General features: G+C 35.6%; 1 protein-coding gene across 1 annotated transcript in view; it reads left to right on the top strand.

The window, feature by feature from the left end:
• LOC131575534 (dynein axonemal heavy chain 5-like) overlaps positions 1–18,511 on the top strand; it is a 149,094-nt gene that overhangs the window by 35,226 nt on the left and 95,357 nt on the right. The window contains exons 32-41 of the mRNA XM_058831122.1: positions 1,478–1,589; positions 1,905–2,033; positions 3,430–3,629; positions 3,733–3,886; positions 6,223–6,489; positions 6,678–6,806; positions 7,207–7,422; positions 9,078–9,224; positions 10,947–11,119; positions 14,017–14,195. Coding sequence (XP_058687105.1) covers positions 1,478–1,589; positions 1,905–2,033; positions 3,430–3,629; positions 3,733–3,886; positions 6,223–6,489; positions 6,678–6,806; positions 7,207–7,422; positions 9,078–9,224; positions 10,947–11,119; positions 14,017–14,195 — 1,706 coding nt within the window. The remainder of the gene's footprint in view (positions 1–1,477; positions 1,590–1,904; positions 2,034–3,429; positions 3,630–3,732; positions 3,887–6,222; positions 6,490–6,677; positions 6,807–7,206; positions 7,423–9,077; positions 9,225–10,946; positions 11,120–14,016; positions 14,196–18,511) is intronic.

Below are 18,511 nucleotides of genomic sequence, written 5' to 3'. Positions count from 1 at the left end.
GAAGTACAATTACTGCTTTACACTAATTGTAAAGATATGCATAGTTCTTCAATGTAATTTTGTTTTGCTACCTTTTAAAAATAGTAATATAATAGAAAACTTATAATCATGAAAAGTAAAGTAAGAAAACCCTCAATTCATCCAATTCAAAACTGCAGGTAAAAATAAATCCAATTAGAAAGAGGGATATATAAGAAATATCCTTATCCTTAAGAAAGAGGATAAATATTTAGAAAGCATTATAGAAGTTTATAATAACAGCTGGAGAGAAGTTTCCATTTATATTTTACTGTAATACAATGGAAAGAGAATGTCCAGTTAGTTCAGGACAGAAATGTAAACCTGATCAAGGGAGTAGTTATTTAACATAATGTACAGCTCATGGAACTTGCTTCTAGAAGATATTATTGAGATGAATACAAAGGAAAAAGTTGCTTGAATTTTTTAAAAAATTGCCAAGCTAAGAGATCCCATTTCTAACAGCCATCCTCAGACAAATTTAGATGTCACTTGCTAAGCCTCAGGACAGAAGTAGCCAGGAACTGCCCCTTAAAGCCTTCTTGATACAAGTCAGAGTATAAATATTCCATTCTGCAATGCCTTTCTCCAGCATATTTAATGTTATGGTTGGATTCAAGATGAAAGACTGTTGCAGTTATTGTAGTGCCATGACAGTATGCATATGTTCATCTGCCTCTTTCCAGCAAGCAGTGAAGAATTTGCACATGTTCCATCATTGTGTGACAGATCTGTCTGATTTTGAACTGTGAAAAATGGAGAATTTTTTTGAAGGAATTTGTCATTATGGACAGGTTTTATGCAGCTTTTAGTTTCTAGAATTGAGCTGTAAGAGAACTGCTTCAGTCTTTGGTCCACAGTTTTGGCAGATGAAAATTGGATGACTGGTTTAGAAGTGAGAGGAGCTGTGACAATTCACAGTACAAGAGCTTCTTCATTTGAAATTTGATTCATCTTAAATTGTGCATAAAGTTAAATTTTGCTTTGAATATCTTTCATACAAACCAGGTATGACTTAAGACTTGTTTGACTGAAACAAGTACTTTTCTCTTTGCAAGCAGATTAGTTTTAGTTTAGGATGTACTTTATTTTGCTGGGGAAATATATGTTGTTTAATCCTTTTACCTCTATACAATATCAGGTGCATTTTCAAATTTTACTAAAACAATGACACTGCAGGAACTTAATTTCAGGTATGGGTTTGAACATGAAATTAACTTCCTTTAATTCAAACTGAAATAGAAACCGAACCATTCTAGTATAATTTATGTTGTCTTTAGCAGTGTTTCATGCCTGCAGTCACAAATGACCAGCTATATATAATATTGACAGCTTGCAACTGGATTTTTATTTGCAGTCTACTGGTCAGCTCATTGAAAAATGACAATATATTGTACTATTAAGTGGTGAATGGTAATTCTTAAGAATTAATTATTTCTTCTTTTTGTGCTTTTTAAAGAATCCGAAAATTACCGAAAGCATTGAAGGAATGGCAAGCTTTTCAAGACCTAAAAAAAAAAATTGATGACTTCACTGAGAGCTGTCCTTTGCTTGAAATGATGAAAAACAAAGTATGTTCAGCATAATAATTTGGAGATGAGTCACTTGAGAAACGCTATTGAAGGCCATGTTACAAGATGCTTTCCATAATTCTTTTTTATAGATAAAAGTAGCTGTATTTATAGAAAAAAATCTAGTTAGGCTTAGTTATAGAAAAATAAAACGAAAGACTTTGTAATGTGATTAGAATAACTATTAATGCTTTCAGTGGAATGGAAATCAAGACTCTCCTATTTATTTAATAGATGCATTGCAAAAGTATGTGATCATTCTAGACCTAAAATTAATACAAATTTTAAAAACCCCATTTCTATGGACTTTTCTAGGCAATGTTGTCAAGACACTGGGAAAAAATTGCACAAGTAACTGGGCATCACTTTGATGTTGACTCTGAAAATTTCACTTTAAAAAATGTAATGGATGCCCCTTTATTAAAACATAAAGAAGATATTGAGGTATATGTACTTTTCTGGTTTTTTTGTTTGGTTGGGTTGTTTTTTTTGGTTTTTTTCGTAATTTTTAACTTGTGATCGAGTGCTTTTGAAATCCTGTTTCTAGTCAGATTTGTAACATAAAAAAAAATTTGGTTTAGTTGGAGAATTCCTTTGAAAAAGTGAAGTTTGGTAGTTCTTATTGGCACTGATGGTTAGTTTATTTCCCTTTTATTCCAGAAAATATTTGAAAACATAGATGTTTTCAAATAGTTTATAGAACTAATCCTTCCAAAGGGGGACTTCTGTTGTTTTAAGAGTAGTATGATTCTTCTGTGCTTCTGATTTAGGGTCTGCCTATTTATATATATTTTTTTCTTCCCTTTAAATGTCTAATCAGAGAGAAAGAAACAGTAAGACTGATCCTGTTAAGTGTTAAAAATCCTTGGAACACAGTGGAAGTGGAGGAGGACATGGTATTTAAGAAGAGTGAAGTTTTGTATTTCAAAAGTGACCCTTCACAAGAGCACAGATAGCTGAGCAGGCACATGGAGTGTGCACAAGCTATAAAGCCACTGTCAGCTCTGTTTGGGGGACAGAAGTTACCTAGCAAGTGCCTTAGCTTCATGTTACCTTTTACAAGAACAAAGCGTAGCTAAAACTAAAGAAGTAAAACCCCAACAGTTTCTAATTTCAGTTCCATGATCACTTAGCTAAATCTATATGATTTCCAGAGTAGTGACCTGTTTTGTCTTGTTCCAAAAATGAGCATTTTTAAGGGAAAACCATTAAATCAAACCTCTGCTGTACCCAATTCCTGGACAAGAAAGGTTTTGTTTCCTTGTGAAAGGTTCAGAGTTCCAGCCTTACACTTCAGGAAGCACTTTATACCTGTGATAGAATCTGATGTACAACTGAACCAGAATTTGGGATCCAGTCTGAGTGTTTGATCTTTTTATCTCTGATGAAATAACCAGCTTTATGATAGTCATGTCCTCACCATCTTCAAGAAGTAGCACACATTTACGTTGTCAGTCTAGACTCTGCTCTTGGAATATTTATTGGTTTTGATTGGCAGTATTTATTTTCTTTAAACTCCTCTGTCAGTTTATTTGATTTCAAATATTAATACATACAGAGAGGCAAATACTTTCTGCAGATTCACTGGCTCAGTGAATTTTGTGTGTGTAAGATGCTAGTAGCAATGAGGATGGAGTATAGCCCATTAAATATACCTACTACAAGTACTAGAATATAATCTTGTTTTAAACCTGATAACTTTGAGGTGTTGCAATGTATATTTTCATTAGCCTGAGTTTACACTGAGATCTGTATCAAGCCAATATGTTTTAATAGTCTTTATAAATGTGCTTTATAATAGCCTTAGATGAATGTAATTTACTATTTTAATTTTACACAGGATATCTGCATCAGTGCTGTCAAAGAAAAGGATATTGAAGCAAAATTGAAGCATATCATCAGTGAATGGAGTACTTACACTTTCAGTTTCAGCCAATTCAAAACTTGTGGAGAACTTCTTCTGAAAGGATCAGATATATCAGAGAAAATAGCTTTGGTGGAAGATAGCCTCATGATGCTGGGGTCACTGATGAGCAACCGGTACAAATCTTAATAAATGTGCATACTGCATAAATCTAACCAATCCCCTGAGTAAACAATTATCATCTTAGGTTCTTCTTCCCTTTAACTCATGTTCATGCAGGTATAATGCACCTTTTAAGTCCACTATACAACAATGGGTTCAAAAGCTGACCAATACTGCAGAGATAATTGAAAATTGGATGACTGTACAGAACCTGTGGATTTACCTTGAAGCTGTGTTTGTTGGTGGAGACATTGCAAAACAACTACCTCAGGTATATTGATGTATGATAATAATGTGTTGTACCAGGAGATTAGCCACATCATAGGGTTTATTTGCCAGTGCATATAACATATATATATATATGTTATATATATAAGATATATATATATCTTATATATATAAAACTTACATATATATATATATAAGTTATAAGATTTGTGGGCTGTGCATAGGCAGTTCAGGAGAAGCTTTGCCAAACTAGGATCTGTCTGTGTAAAAATTGCTTAGAACTTGGTGAAACCTACAGGAATACAATTGTTTGGAATTCAAGCTGGAATGTTCCTGTCAGTGTACAATATTAGTGAATCAGTACAGGGCTCAGAACTGCTTAATGGCACAAAACTGATTTATCACTTCTGCCATATGTACAAATATCCCTTTCTTCCTGTGTGCACATGTTTATAGGCTATAAGCTGTAATAATAGAATGACAGATTTTGTATATGAATTCTGTACTTGCTAGGACTCAGTTTAATGAAGTCCCACAGAGACATGCTGCCAGGCTTGGGAACTGTACATGTGCTAATCTGTGGGGAACATTGCAACCTCTTCAAAAGGCAGACGACCTTCCAAGGCAGTAGCTGCACCGGATATAAGGAATAATCCAAACAAGAGAGAAATAGCAGGGAAAAAAATCATCCTTTTTGTTGTGTCTCCTAATGAGGGGTTTTCACACAGTTCTAACAGACCACACTTGAGTTGTGCTGGATCAAATGGTGTAACTAAACAAAACTGGTACTATTGGGAAATTATTAGATGTTAATTTATTTCAGAACACATATTTTATAATTAAAGGCTTACAATATCCCAAATTAAGATTGATTTTTGTAAGTTAAAGAAAGCTTTTTTAATTGTTGTTTAGATAAGAATTTTTTTTTTTCCATGAGATATATTTAGTTGTTAGTGCTTATCAGAGAATCAATAAGCACCTTGTGCAGATGAGCAAATGCTGCTAAAGCTACTTCTTCCAAGGATGACAGATACATGAGCCAATATTCTGAAAAAAAACCAAATGTAGTGGCTGTCTTTGATGAAGGAGGAGAAGGAACAGCTTGGTGGAGGAGTAATGAGGAGTGGGCTTAATTGCAAGCTCTGTATGAACATTGCAACAAGAAACTGCATCTGGAAATTAAGGAGATGAATAATGTTCAGTCAACATTAATTTGTTAGAAGCAAAACATGTTGAACAAATTGAATTTATTTTTAGGGTGGGCAAGAAGCTTTGTGGGTAGAGGAAAAACAGTAGTTGCCATATATCTTGATAGTTTTTTGCCATTGTCTCTGATAGTACTATCAGAAAATGCATTTTAGCTTGCTGGTGTGCAAAATGCAGAAGAGTGGAATGCATAAACATTGATAACCAAACAATAACTAAAATATTGTAGCTGGTTTTGGCCAAAGAAACACACTGACAAATTTGAGAGAGCATAGAATAGGGTGGTAAGAATGAGGAACTATCCAGGAATGATGAGGCACAAGAAAAGAGTCAACAAACCAGCCTTATTTGGCTTGAGGAAAAGGAAAAAGTGAAGCAAAGAAGTGATAATTTTTTTATTTTAATGTATATTTTTATTCAAGGCCTGTTCTCAACAGGAAGGAATAAACCTTGTTCTTGTTATCTGATGTAGCTTAGATAATAGAAGAGAGTCACCAGTATCAAAAATTGCCTGGAGAGGCTTCTAAATCTCCGTCATTGAGCATCACTAAACACAAGACAGATAAATATTTTTGGTATGATCCTGCCTTGTGACAGACAAATTGCTGTGGATCTTCTTTTAAGGTCTCTTCTAGCTCTCAGATATGATTTCATTTGTTGTTGGTGGAGAAAGAGTTTTTAATGTCAGTATATCTAGTGTATAAAAATATTTATTTTTCAGTTTCCAGTCTGAGAATTTGTCTCCCTTCACCTACAACACTTGTAATGTACAGACTGTGTCTATACACAGCTTCAGACTGTGTATACTGGTTTTGTTCATGAAGTGTTGCTACTAAGAGCTTACATGACATTGTGTATTGCTGTTAGGAAGGCTGTAATTTCCGAGAATGCTGCTTTTTGAGTTTTCTCATCTGTGTTGGAATCCTTTTATCGAAAATTTTGGTGCCCAACATGAAGTAAGACATTTCCAGAGCTGTCCCATTGTACTCTTTCTCTTGCAATTTGAACTCTGGTCAATAATAAGTATGCCTATAAATATTCATACATTATTCCTCCAAAGAAGACTTAAACAGAAAGGGAAATATTAAACTGTTACCTTGTCTGATAGAATTGTTTAATTTTTAGAAAATGACAAACATGAGGAAAATCTAATGCATTTATCATTTACTTCAGGAAGCCAGAAGATTTCAGAACATTGATAAGTCATGGCAGAGAATTATGCAGAGAGCCCATGAAACATCAGACATTGTGCAGTGCTGTGTTGGAGATGAGACTTTGGCACAGCTGCTACCACATTTGCTGGAACAGTTGGAAATCTGTCAGAAATCACTGACTGGCTATTTGGAAAAAAAGCGGTTAATATTTCCGAGATTTTTTTTTGTATCTGACCCTGCTCTTCTGGAAATCCTTGGTCAAGCATCTGATTCCCATACTATTCAGGTACAAGCAATAAAGCAATAGTATTCTTATGGTCAATATTACTAGTGAAGACCGTGGTGGATTTTTTTGTTTATCTTAGAGAATTTCTTTCACTTATGGAAAGATTTGCAGTGTATTCTAACACAGCATTTAAAGACAAAGAATGCTAGATCAGTTTATGAAGGTTTTTTTTTCTGATTCTGTTGTAGGCACATTTATTAAGTTTGTTTGACAATGTTAATCGAGTGGGATTTCATGAAAAAAACTACGACCAGATTTTATTGTTTGAATCTCAAGAAGGAGAACAGGTCAATATTATCGAACCAGTTTTAGCTCAGGTAATGAAAGTGTATATTGCAGTTTTTCATGACTTGATTTAAAGTAGATTTATGTTTTAGAGGCAGACAGTATTGCAGCATGCTATTATTTGACTAGCTGAATGAAAACCTCCCAATGTGAACAGCAAGAGCAAAGAGTAGAAGGGACAGGACATTTGTGTCAGTTTGTAACGATTGCTTTACCTGTTTTCTCAGCAGTACTGCTGTGAAGTGCCAAATCCATCACATATCTCTAGCAGGGCATTGGAGCAGAAAGAGGAAAGGAATATTTTAAAAATTAGAGAATAACAAATACAGAAATGGGAGTAGGAAGAACTGGGAAAAAAGTCACGTAGAGCTCTTGCTCTGTGTGAATTATTCATGAACTAATTCTCTAAAAGTACTTTCTTGTTTATTTCAGGGCAATGTGGAATTCTGGTTAGGTCAGCTGCTGAATGGGATTAGGAAAACAATCCACACCATCATTAGACAGGCATCAATGGCCATTAACGATTCAGAATTTAAGATGTATGACTTTCAGGCAATGTTTCCTGCACAAATAGGACTTCTGGGAATTCAAATTATCTGGACCAGAGATGCAGAGAAGGCACTGAACAGTACCAAAACGGACAAAAAGGTAGTATTTAATGAATCTTTGGGGATTTATTAAAAGCATTGTTTGTAACAGTACATATTGTGAAAAGTTAAAAATAACATGTAGGAAAAAGCACAAAGTACTAGTAAATTACCCAGAATAGGAAATAAACTAACAGGAAAACAGAACAATAAAAAATGTGTTAAGGAGTCACACCTCCTCATTATGCCCCAGCATGTGCTTTAGAATTGTTCCTAATCCTGCAATTTTCTCTGTTGTTTTGTTAGGGCAATCATCTTGGGAAGGGACAGTTTCTTAGTTTGGGAATAGGGGGAATCTCATCTCATTACTTTCACAAAATCAAATTTCAAAAGAAATAAAAAATCCTGAACTTTGGGGAAGTAACTGCTTTGTGGACATTGGTGTACTCTATCCAAATGTATAACATCCTTCAGTTGATGAACTATTTTTTTAGGGAAGGGGAAGAATAGAATCTGTTTCAGGAGGTGTTGGTTTACTCTCAACCACATGGAGAAGATGCTGTTAACAACCAAAGTGTTATTCCTAACAGTGAATCTATGAAAGAAGAAAGAGAGGATGTGAATTAAAGGGCTGCAAACTGCAAATAATCAGGAATATACAGTGAGATAGAACAAAGAATGAGTACCAACATCCTACTATAAAAGTAAATGCAGGACAAAGTCCATGCTGTACTTTGGTACTGTATGAAAGTAAGGGCTTAGACTATGGAGAAAACCATGTGCTGCTACATTTTCTTCATTGTTCAAAGTTTAAAAAGGGCGTAAACCTGCCTTTAAACCTAGTGGACTAAACTTAGTCCACTCTAGTTCATAGAAAAACTAGGTACAAAATTTCTTTTGAATTAACAAGAAAACAAGAATTTTGAATTAACAAGAAAATTTTTGGGCTGAAATGCATGTGTGTGTTTGGGGGATGTGGAGGTTATTTAATTCTCTGTTAGTTTTAACAATGTTTTTAGCATTTCTTTCTTATCACACTGTGTGAATTTTAGGCTCTGCATGTATTTGCAGAAAGATAGTGTGATTGTTCTGTCACACATTTGGAATAGTGGTATAAATGAGCTGCTCTTTCTTAAATCTCAGTGCTTTTACTTGTGTACCAGGAGCATCACTGGCAGAGGCTGATACTATTTACCTAAGTCAGTAATGTATAGTCAGTATTTGTAGAACTTTGTAACAGATTTGGTACCACAAAATAAATTATTATTGAGCATCTAAAATTATGGTATGTTTCCCCCTTCCTCTGGTTAAAGGACATGACAGATCTTCAGGTTCCTGTTTCCCCAAAGCTTAGATTCAGCTTGAGCGGATATATACTACCCAAAATCATTGACTGATGGTTCTGAATATATGCAGGGATGCAGTCAGCTGAAAATGTAATGTGTAGTAAAAGGAGGAAGAGTCTTGGAATAAAATCTTACAGTGTGACCTGCTCATCTAGATATAACCTTATTGTACTCTGTTGGGTAGGAATGTATGAATGGAAGTTAGCCTGCAAATCCAACTTTAGAATTCCAAGCCTAATAAATATAAAGCAGAATATGGATATTATAAGCCTGGATGTTTCAATTTTATTTTTTTTTTTATTTTTAAATTCCAAATATTGGAATAAAAATGGAGTTTGTATTAATATGATCATTCTTACTTGTGGAAAAGGTAATGCACACAACAAATCAGAAGTTCTTGGAACTTTTAAATGAGTTGATTGACATGGCAACACACAATCTGACAAGAATGGAGCGCACAAAATATGAAACTTTAATCACCATTCATGTGCACCAGAAGGATATCTTTGATGATTTGGTAAGTTTTGGAAAACCATCAAGGGTCTTTCTGTATGGAAGGTCTTGAACATATAAAAAAATTATAAGCAAACCTTGAATCTATTCTCTTTGAGTAACTCTGATATTACTGCTCTGATAGAGAATATCAGATTTAGTTTGATTTAATATAGATGCGATGCAGTAAGAAGGGTGAGTTTTTATATAGGTTATTTAAATTTTTTAATATATATTTCATGTATCTATTTATATACTTATATATATAAATATAACATATATTTATATTATATGTATTTAATATATATAATAATATCTTTATATATTTTATATATTATGATATAAAAGTAATATATAATTTTTATTATAGGTGTTATATAGGTTTAGACTTCAGTTTTTTAAATGGTTGTTATTCTCATCACGCAATAATTCACCATGAGCAAAAGACTTTAACTTTTAAAATTAAACTATCCTCTCAATTTGAAAATTTAATGCATTATTTGATTGAAATGTAAATGTAAAAAACTCCCTTTAGTATTCCTGTCAATCTTGTGATTTCTGATCCAGCCTATGTGTTGATTTAAGGTAATAGTTATTCAAAGGTAAAAGCAGTGAGGCTTCATATATTTGAAGAGGATAGCAGCAATGAATATAACAAATATTTTAATGTTTTTGATAATTGAGTTGCATCAGGCTTCCTTTAGATAAGGATGTTGAATAAATGAAAGCATAATTATAAAAATGTAAGTAAAGTACTTTAAAAAGGCTTGAATGATGCAAAGGTCAATAATTTTATAATGATAGCTTAATTTATGAATGTATGTTAGGAAGATAAAAATTAAGTGCATGTGTAAAGAAAATAGGCAACAATCAAGAAAAGTACTGAAATCTAGAAAGAAAACTGCTGGATTCTAAGATAAGCATGGGGTTTTGTCCTCTGCCTGTAATATTAAACTTATCTTCATAACTATTTTCTTAATCAATTTAATGTCATGTTATAATAAAATTATGGAAAATTGGTTTAATTTGTAGGTTTTGTATATGAAATAAAAAGTCAGGAGGAAAGCTGGGGAAAGAGTTCTTAAATTTTATATATAATAATAGCTTTCTTTCTTAAAGCATTGTATTCTCTGCTAAGTACATCCTTTAGTGATTGAGATAAAGGAGAGGGAAGTGGCAGAGTTTCCAGAACCTCCTCTTCACCTTACACTGTGTTTGTAAGGCCAATAACCAGGGCAATATTTTCGGTAAGAGGCCAGTGTTTTTGGGATCCAGTGTCAATAATAATGAATTTATTAATACCCACAAATCTAAATATGTGTGTGGCAAGTTCATACTGAAAAATACAACCCTAATAAACAAGCATTCAGATGTCTGTACAATGGATTCAAATACTGTGCACAGTCTACTATTTCTGTGAGTAATGGTGCAGTTACCACGCAAGATAGCCAGTACTGGTCATTTTTTTGTGTTTTCCATGACTGTTTTTCAATATCTCTGTAAGACACAATTCATAATCTCTGTGCCCAAATCTGAGGAAAATCAAAGTGGACAGAAGATTCAGAGCATGTCATAGACATAGGTTTGAAAAGATAATTCTGGGTGTCTCGGCTCCTGGCAGATTCTGTGCTCATTCTTCAAGGTCATGAATTTATATGAAGCAGACTTTTTTTTTTTCTGTATGGAATTAAAGATTAATTTGTTACTGATTCATTTCTATATTAATGATTTTTCTTTTCCATAATAGGTCCGTATGAACATTAAATCTCCATCTGATTTTGAATGGCAAAAACAGTCTCGATTTTATTTTCTTGAAGACTTGGACAAATGCATTATCAAAATCACCGATGTAGAGTTCACCTACTGCAATGAATACTTGGGCTGTACAGACAGGCTTGTTATAACTCCCTTAACTGACAGGTATTTTAAAAGGAATTAAATGCATAGTATTGGACCTAAGATTTATTAATACTTCCTTTGACTTAATTATTTTCATTTTCATGCATCAGAATTACTTAGGTTGCACTACAATACTGCAATATCGCCGGTGAACAGCAGAGGCCAGTGCTTATGTATTCAGCTATCAAAAGCAGGTTGAATTTGAGTGCTTGCTTGAGATAAATGAGCTGTGATGGACATTGAAAAATGCACTTGTTCTCAAGATAAATATGCTTGAACATCATACATTTCACCAGCCTAAGTAGAGTCAATCTAAACACCAATGTGTTACTGCTTTCAATAAGCAGGTAGTTCATGAGACTTTGGAATTACAGCAAGTGATTATTTTGAAGTCACCCTGTAGGAAAAAGCAGTAACTCAAGACATAGCATTGCATAACTAGTGCCAGTATGGTTTTAAGCAAGGCCTGTGGAGAATCGCAGGATTACAAACACATAAAAACTCTGAGGGCAGTCATAAGGTGAAATTTTTATTGCTGGAGAATTAGTTATACAGCACAGTATAAACTTCATCAGATGTCTGTTTTCCTAAAGTGCTTGGTGCTTTAGTGAGGCAAGAGTCAGATGTATTTGCTATGCCAGAGATTGTTCTTTTATATATGGATACAAATGTCAAAATATTTTGCACTTTCAGCCATTTATAGAATTATAGAATGGATTGGAAGGGGCTTTAAAGAGCATCTAGTTCCAGCCCCCTTGCCTTGGACTGGGACATTTTCCACTAGACCAGTTTGCTCAAAGCCCCATCTTGAGTTAATATTGGAATTGTCTTTGCATTATTGGTCCTACTAAATTTTATTTATTAATGAAAATACAGATTTTTGCCTATTTCTGAACTAAAATTACTCCCTGTGAGCTATTTAAGAAAGACAAACCTCTGCATGTGGATACCTGGCTTTTAATAATTAACACACACCTCCCAAATTCTATGTTATGCACCCTACTGTTCCTATGTTAGACAGAGGTTTGTTTGCAACAGTACACATGCAGTTGATTAGTGGCTATGGCAGCACTAACACACTGAAAATATTTTAACCCGCCAGGAGAGCTAGTATCAAAAAAATGTTGTCATTCAAAATTTGTTTCCAGAATTAAAATGCAGCCATGAAAGTGGTTATGGCTGCCAAGAGTTTAAAAGGCATTTGGAAAGGCTTTCAGGCACGTGGTGTGGTTTTTTTGGGTTTGTTTCATGCAGAGCCAGGAGCTAGACTGGAACTGGACATAGAGTATATTACGATTCTGCAAGGTGCTGTGTCACACAAGATTGAAAATTAGTGCAGGGTGACGTGATTGAAGAAAACAAACCCTTTAAATGAGTTTAAACCATAACAAAAACAACAACGACAACAACAGAAAGAACATGCATATCTCTCTTTGGACAAATCTGGAAGAGCCAAACAAAGCTGCAGGGATTGGAGACTACCCACTGTCACATGTTGAAAGGGTATTTGAAGCAGAGATGTTTCCTAGTGTTCACATGGGAAACTTATGTACCTATGTGAACAATGGTACATAATATTTATAATAAAATAATAAATAATAAAAATATTAAGCAGTGCTGCACAGCAACAGACTTTATTTCCCTTATGGGCTATTTCCATTTTACTATTTATAATACTGCTGCATGGAATTGTCTAATCTTCTGCAAATTTTCAGGTAATGGTGTCTTTGTTCCATTAATCAGCTTGGAGTCAAGTGCTGTTTGGCTAATGATTTCATGTTCAGAGAGTTTCCCTAAGCACATGATAAATACACACAGCTGGTAGTACATTGCATTAAGATAGTGGCACTGAAATTGAATGCTCCTACACATCATATCAGACACAGTCCATGTCATGGCATACACCAAAAATGAAGGGAAAGGTCTATACAGAACCTGTGCTCTGTAGTCGTTTTGTCCTTACCTCATTTTCAGTAGCAGAATTGTTAGGAGTGGTATTTTTTATGTGTTAAATGATGGCTTCTTAACTGATCACTGGGTAATGAGGTGATAAAGCATTCTTACTGCTATTATACTGGAATGAGTATTCTGTTGTTTCATAAGAAATCATACTAGGTGCTATCATTTGGGATTTTTTCCAGTGCCCATTTTATCTCCCCACATACATCATAAAGCTATTGAGCTTCACAGTGCCAAAATGTGCTTCCTGTGATTTTGGAGCGTTGCAGGTTAGAACAACAGGCTTCCTTACACCCTTCAGTAACCTCCACACCATCTGGGAAGGCTGAGACTTAAACTTGAGGATCTCAACCCAGGATGGAGGCTGAAGCAGAAGATGATCATAAGTCTCATGGATTCCTCCTCTTTTTCCATTTCCCATTGCAATCTCTCCTCTCATCCATTGCTCTCCTGGAACTCAGAGGCCTCTCATGACTGGCAGCACTGCTGTGGTTTGACGTGCTGCTGCGGAAATGTCAGGAACACGAGGTGCTTCCAGCCTCTGTGCCTTCCTACTGCCAGATCAGAGAGCCCATCATGAGTGCTCTGGGGAGACAGTAGGAGGGAGCGAGAAATGTGGCAATGGCTCTGTGTGCTGCAGAATGAGAACACATTGTAGTGGAAGAAGGGTGTATGATAGTCTGAGAAAATCACAATATTACAGTGTTTTGGTATTCAGCATTTAGAACTGTCCTGTGGATTTCCTGGGTTGTTGCAGTCATGGCTGATGCAGATGGAGCAAAGCTGGTCCTGGTAACTCAGCTTCACAGTGTGTAAGGGGGGTGACTGAGGACTCACCACATGGAAATACATTTCCGCCCCCTTCCCCTGATCTGGATAATGCATCTGTTGTGGTTGCATTGATGGACTTTCAGGTAATTAATGGTAGAAAAAGATTCACAGGTTTGTTCTGTCTTTAGATGTTACATCACTCTGGCACAGGCCCTGGGCATGAGTATGGGTGGTGCACCAGCAGGACCCGCCGGGACAGGAAAAACAGAGACAACTAAAGACATGGGCAAATGCCTGGGAAAGTATGTTGTTGTTTTCAATTGTTCAGACCAAATGGACTACAGAGGACTCGGTCGTATCTATAAAGGTAAGAAAATACCTGCTTTATTAATTTTAGAGTTGTAAGTTTTGCCCCTTCTGTAGTGAGTTAGCAATGATTTTGAGGGCATTTTCATCTCTGTTTCCTCTTATTTTTAGGCACTCATTAACTTTACCTGATATTTGATTTTATGTAAATTTTTCCCTCTTTCTTCCCACATGTTTTCCAGGACTTTTTGCTTGAATATTCTTCAATGGTGTTTCCCATCTGTGTCTTCTTTTTCCCTTTTAATCCTTTCTACTGTTTGGGTGTTTTTTAATGTCTCTATCCCACCCATCCCATGTAGAGAGGATTAATATTTATTATTTGCTATTTTTGTGTCAAATGAGACAATCAGATGTGAAGCTTAACGATGCTGTGCAAGGCAGGGAAATATGCAAAGTGTTGCAGTGTCTTATTTAACTATAGGACTGTTTTGAAACCAGGAAAATGACACAGTGGTCAACCTCTGATAACACTTCATCATTAGCAAAATTTTGAATTTAGTTTTGCAAACAATGATTAGTGATCCCAAATGTGTCGATTTCACTATAATGGTCTGTTTTATTTTTTTGTAGCTGTGTTTATAAATGGATTGACAGACCACAGAATTCCACCATTTTCTGTGAGTGGTGGGCTTTTAACTATAACACAAGGTATCATAAACAAAATTTTCACTGTTGTGATGTCTCCTGAAGTATAAAATATAACCTAGGGATAATATTTAGTATCAATTAAGAAATCGGCAAAGCTGGCCATGATTTTTTAAACGAAGGAACATTTCTGAGCTAGAAGCTGAATCACCTGTGCATGTGAATACCTTCAGTTAAGGCCACAAGTTTCTCAAAGCACCTCTTGTAACCCTCACAGATTTGGGCTGAGTTTTACTTGCACGTCTTTTATGGTGTGTGCAGACCTTTAGTGCCACAGGTTTATTTTGCTCATTGTTATTAGACAGAAGAGGCCTGGGAGTATCCTCATTTTATACTTACACTATACAGATACCTTATCTGAGTATCCTCATAATGCCAAGCACAAGCTGGGTCTCTGCTGTTCCTGCAGTCATCAGTCTGTAAGGGAGATGTCAGCCTTTGTTTCTCCTTGCAGTGGGTTTGTCTTTGATGTCACCAAGCTGTTGTCTTCTTCTGCTCTGCTTCTTCTGTGAGAATGTTTCTCTTTACGTAAACACCTCTTTTCCTGACTCCATGGTGATTTCACTTCTTTGTATTAAACTGTTTGTGACTTGTGTCAGTTCAGACACCTACTTTTGTATCCTTGCCTTTTTTCTGTCTTCTTATCCTGAGCATTCTGGTAACTTATCCTTTCCCATTTCAGATTGAGGCAGTAGTGATCATTGCAGATTGTCATTTTTTTTTTAATTAAAACTGGATACAATTTCTGTGTCTAAAACCACAAGTTGAATTTTAGGGCTCAGCTTTCTTTTTCTGTTATTTTTCTATAAGCTGACCATTTTCCATGTAGTATTGTCATCATATGCTGCAGAGGCAAAGTAATACTGTGTAATGTGTCCTTCTTCTCTGGCTGCCTCATTTAATGGCATGCTGATGTTCAGTATGAGCTAGAAAAAATAGAGTTTATAGAACTCATCTAATTGCTGCTCAAGCAACCATGATGCCTGTGACTGCTTACTTCAGTAAATTTGCAAGTGGTATCATAGCTTGCTTCTCAGAGAATTTGCCTGGAAATTAGGTAATAGAGTCAGCTGAATAGAGCCTGCATAGGGTGGGGTTTTTCAGCATTCATATGGCTGTTGTATGTCTGGGAGTAAAAGTAAGATTCTGTTCTTACGTAAGTCATTGATGCTTTCATTTGTGAAGGGACATTTGAAGTCAGTTGCTTTAGATTTAGTGTCACTACTTGGAAGGGCCTGGCCTACAATCGCCTTCTTTATGTCTTTAGAATATCTGCAATTTCTTGAAGAGCGGGTATACTGAAGTTATGGAAAGAAAATGAGCTCTTTTTGATTTAATATAAAGGACAAAGTGAGTTCAGATAAAGATTATTTGCAGCACACGAAATCTTTAATGGAAAAGAAGGATAATTCCTCTCAGCTGAAGAAGCACTTTCATGCAGACATATAAGAAATTTCTCATTAACATACTACATATTTCAGTGCTCACAATGGGAAATTTTTCAGAATTCTACATGTCTGTGATAGGTTTGGTGCTCCATCACCAATGTTTCCAAACGCAAACTTTTCACTTTATCTGGTGCAGTGTGTCAAGCCATGAGACATGAGGAGGTTTATCAGTGAGGAGAAAAGAGGCAGGGAGAGGTGGTGGTGTGCTATCTGCAGGCATGTTTCCAGACTTCTGCTGTAAAGACAAGAAGTTTCATCTCCAGAAAAAAAATAGAGAAATATAAGATAACTAATATAGAATCTATTGTATACAATGAAATTATGATTTGAAGTTCTTCTGGTTGGGTCAGAGCTGAGCTTTGGTCTTCCTGTTTCCCTGTTTCCATCTGTTTTATTTTTCTGTGAGATTCAAGACATTCATAAGCAGATGATCTAGTTGTTATGTTCAAGGCCTGGACTCTTGATCTTTGATAGTTTTGTTTTTCAAATTTGACCCAAATTTAGATTCAGATTGTCACCTGAAGTGGACCAGAGGTAACCTGAGAAAGTACCAGGGATGCAAGTGGGAAGATGAATTTTCAAGTTTTCTCTTATATCAAATTCAGTGATGAAATTGCCCATGAATAGCAAATCAGGGATACTTCTTCACTGTTTCTGAAAATTATTGGTGGATACCCTTTAGGAAACCTTTTGTTGCCTCTAGATGGGTATAAAAATTGTGTTTGCTTTGGTTCTGTTTTTTGTAGTTACAGTCAAACAATTCCAGTCTTACCTGAAGTAACTTTTTGTGATTTGTTTTTAATGCAATATTTAACCTAAGATTTTTATGTTTATTTTAATTCAGAAGTTGAATACACAAGTCTGGCATTCTGTAAATTCTTTCAGGGCCAGTGATTACTTTTTAGTTTGCTGCTTGTGTGTTGCACTTTGTCTAGACAGAGCTTTATTTCAGTAACATTTCCATGGAATTATATCACTATAGCTCTACTCCTATGTAAAATCTGGGGAAAAAATATGGAAAAATACAGAGATATGGCTCTGCAGTGCAGATATTCATGTTATAGTCTGGGGGCTAATAATTATTCTGTGAGATTCTTTCATCATTTGAGAACCAGGTTTGTAGGATATCTGCACTGATTGGGGCAGGGGTATTGCCAGAATTTTCAGTTATAATTAAAGAACTCTTTAATCCTGTCCTTTATGTTCTGCTTTTACTCCATTTCTGTAGTTGATAACCATCATATGTTCAGCATGGGAACATAATTTAATTCACAATATGACAAAATTATATTGTCTCTGAGCTGTTTTGCAGTAGAGAATTTGCTTGCTGTGCCTTTGCTTGTGTGTGTTTCTAGCATATATGTGTATTTTCTTTCTTTTTTCAACACCATCAGAATGAAACAATTTTGCAAGAATTGAGTTTATTCAAAGCTGTGGGATATTGGCTTTGTCTGAGAATGAGGTTTCCTAACTCCAAGCAGCAGGTGGCATCACAGAACAAGTGAACTTTCTTTTACTTTCCCAAAGAAAAATAATTTGGTCAGAACTGAACCTCATCATTCTATAGAGAAATTACTTTCAAAACCCTTTAAGATACAGACAATAAGTGTAAGGGACAATATTATATGGAACTAAGTTTCTTAATTAAAAAATATCCAGCTTTAGAGATTTTCCTTTTTGTATCCAAAAAAGTAGATATTTATGTTTAAGAAACAAAGCAGAAAAACCTTGCTTTCTTTGGTTTCTTTTTGGAGTGGATCCTAGGAGTCATATAACACATATTACAAAAGGGGGCAAATGAATTCGAAAAATCTCTGCAATAGGTTTTTTATCAGAGAGCAGCAAGAATGGGGCAGCTACATGAGGGAAGATGAGGAGCCCAGGGTGATCAGCACAAGGGCACAGGGACTTCGCTCAGCAGGGCACAGACCCACAGTGTAGGTTGTTGACAGCTTGTTCCCATCAGCAGTCCAGTGACATCGGACAATGTGAAATGGCCAGCTCAATACAGGATCTGTCTAGGAAGTTTAGTCAGAAACAGCAGGAGGCAGGACTGGGTGTAACACTGTGGAGCTGTGGGCTCCTCCAAGAAGTTCATTCAGTAATTCAGGATAGGAGGAGATGGGACAGTGCTCAGCCCTGCACACGATACAGTTTGGACCTGCCTGAGCCACAATGGAACTCCTGGACTGGAAGAGACAGTCTGGATAGAATCCTCTGGAAG

Source organism: Poecile atricapillus, chromosome 2 (genome assembly GCF_030490865.1).
Source record: "Poecile atricapillus isolate bPoeAtr1 chromosome 2, bPoeAtr1.hap1, whole genome shotgun sequence".
NCBI lineage: Eukaryota > Metazoa > Chordata > Aves > Passeriformes > Paridae > Poecile > Poecile atricapillus.
The sequence above is the reverse complement of the archived record's forward strand: the minus strand, read 5'-3'. Positions and strand labels throughout refer to the sequence as shown.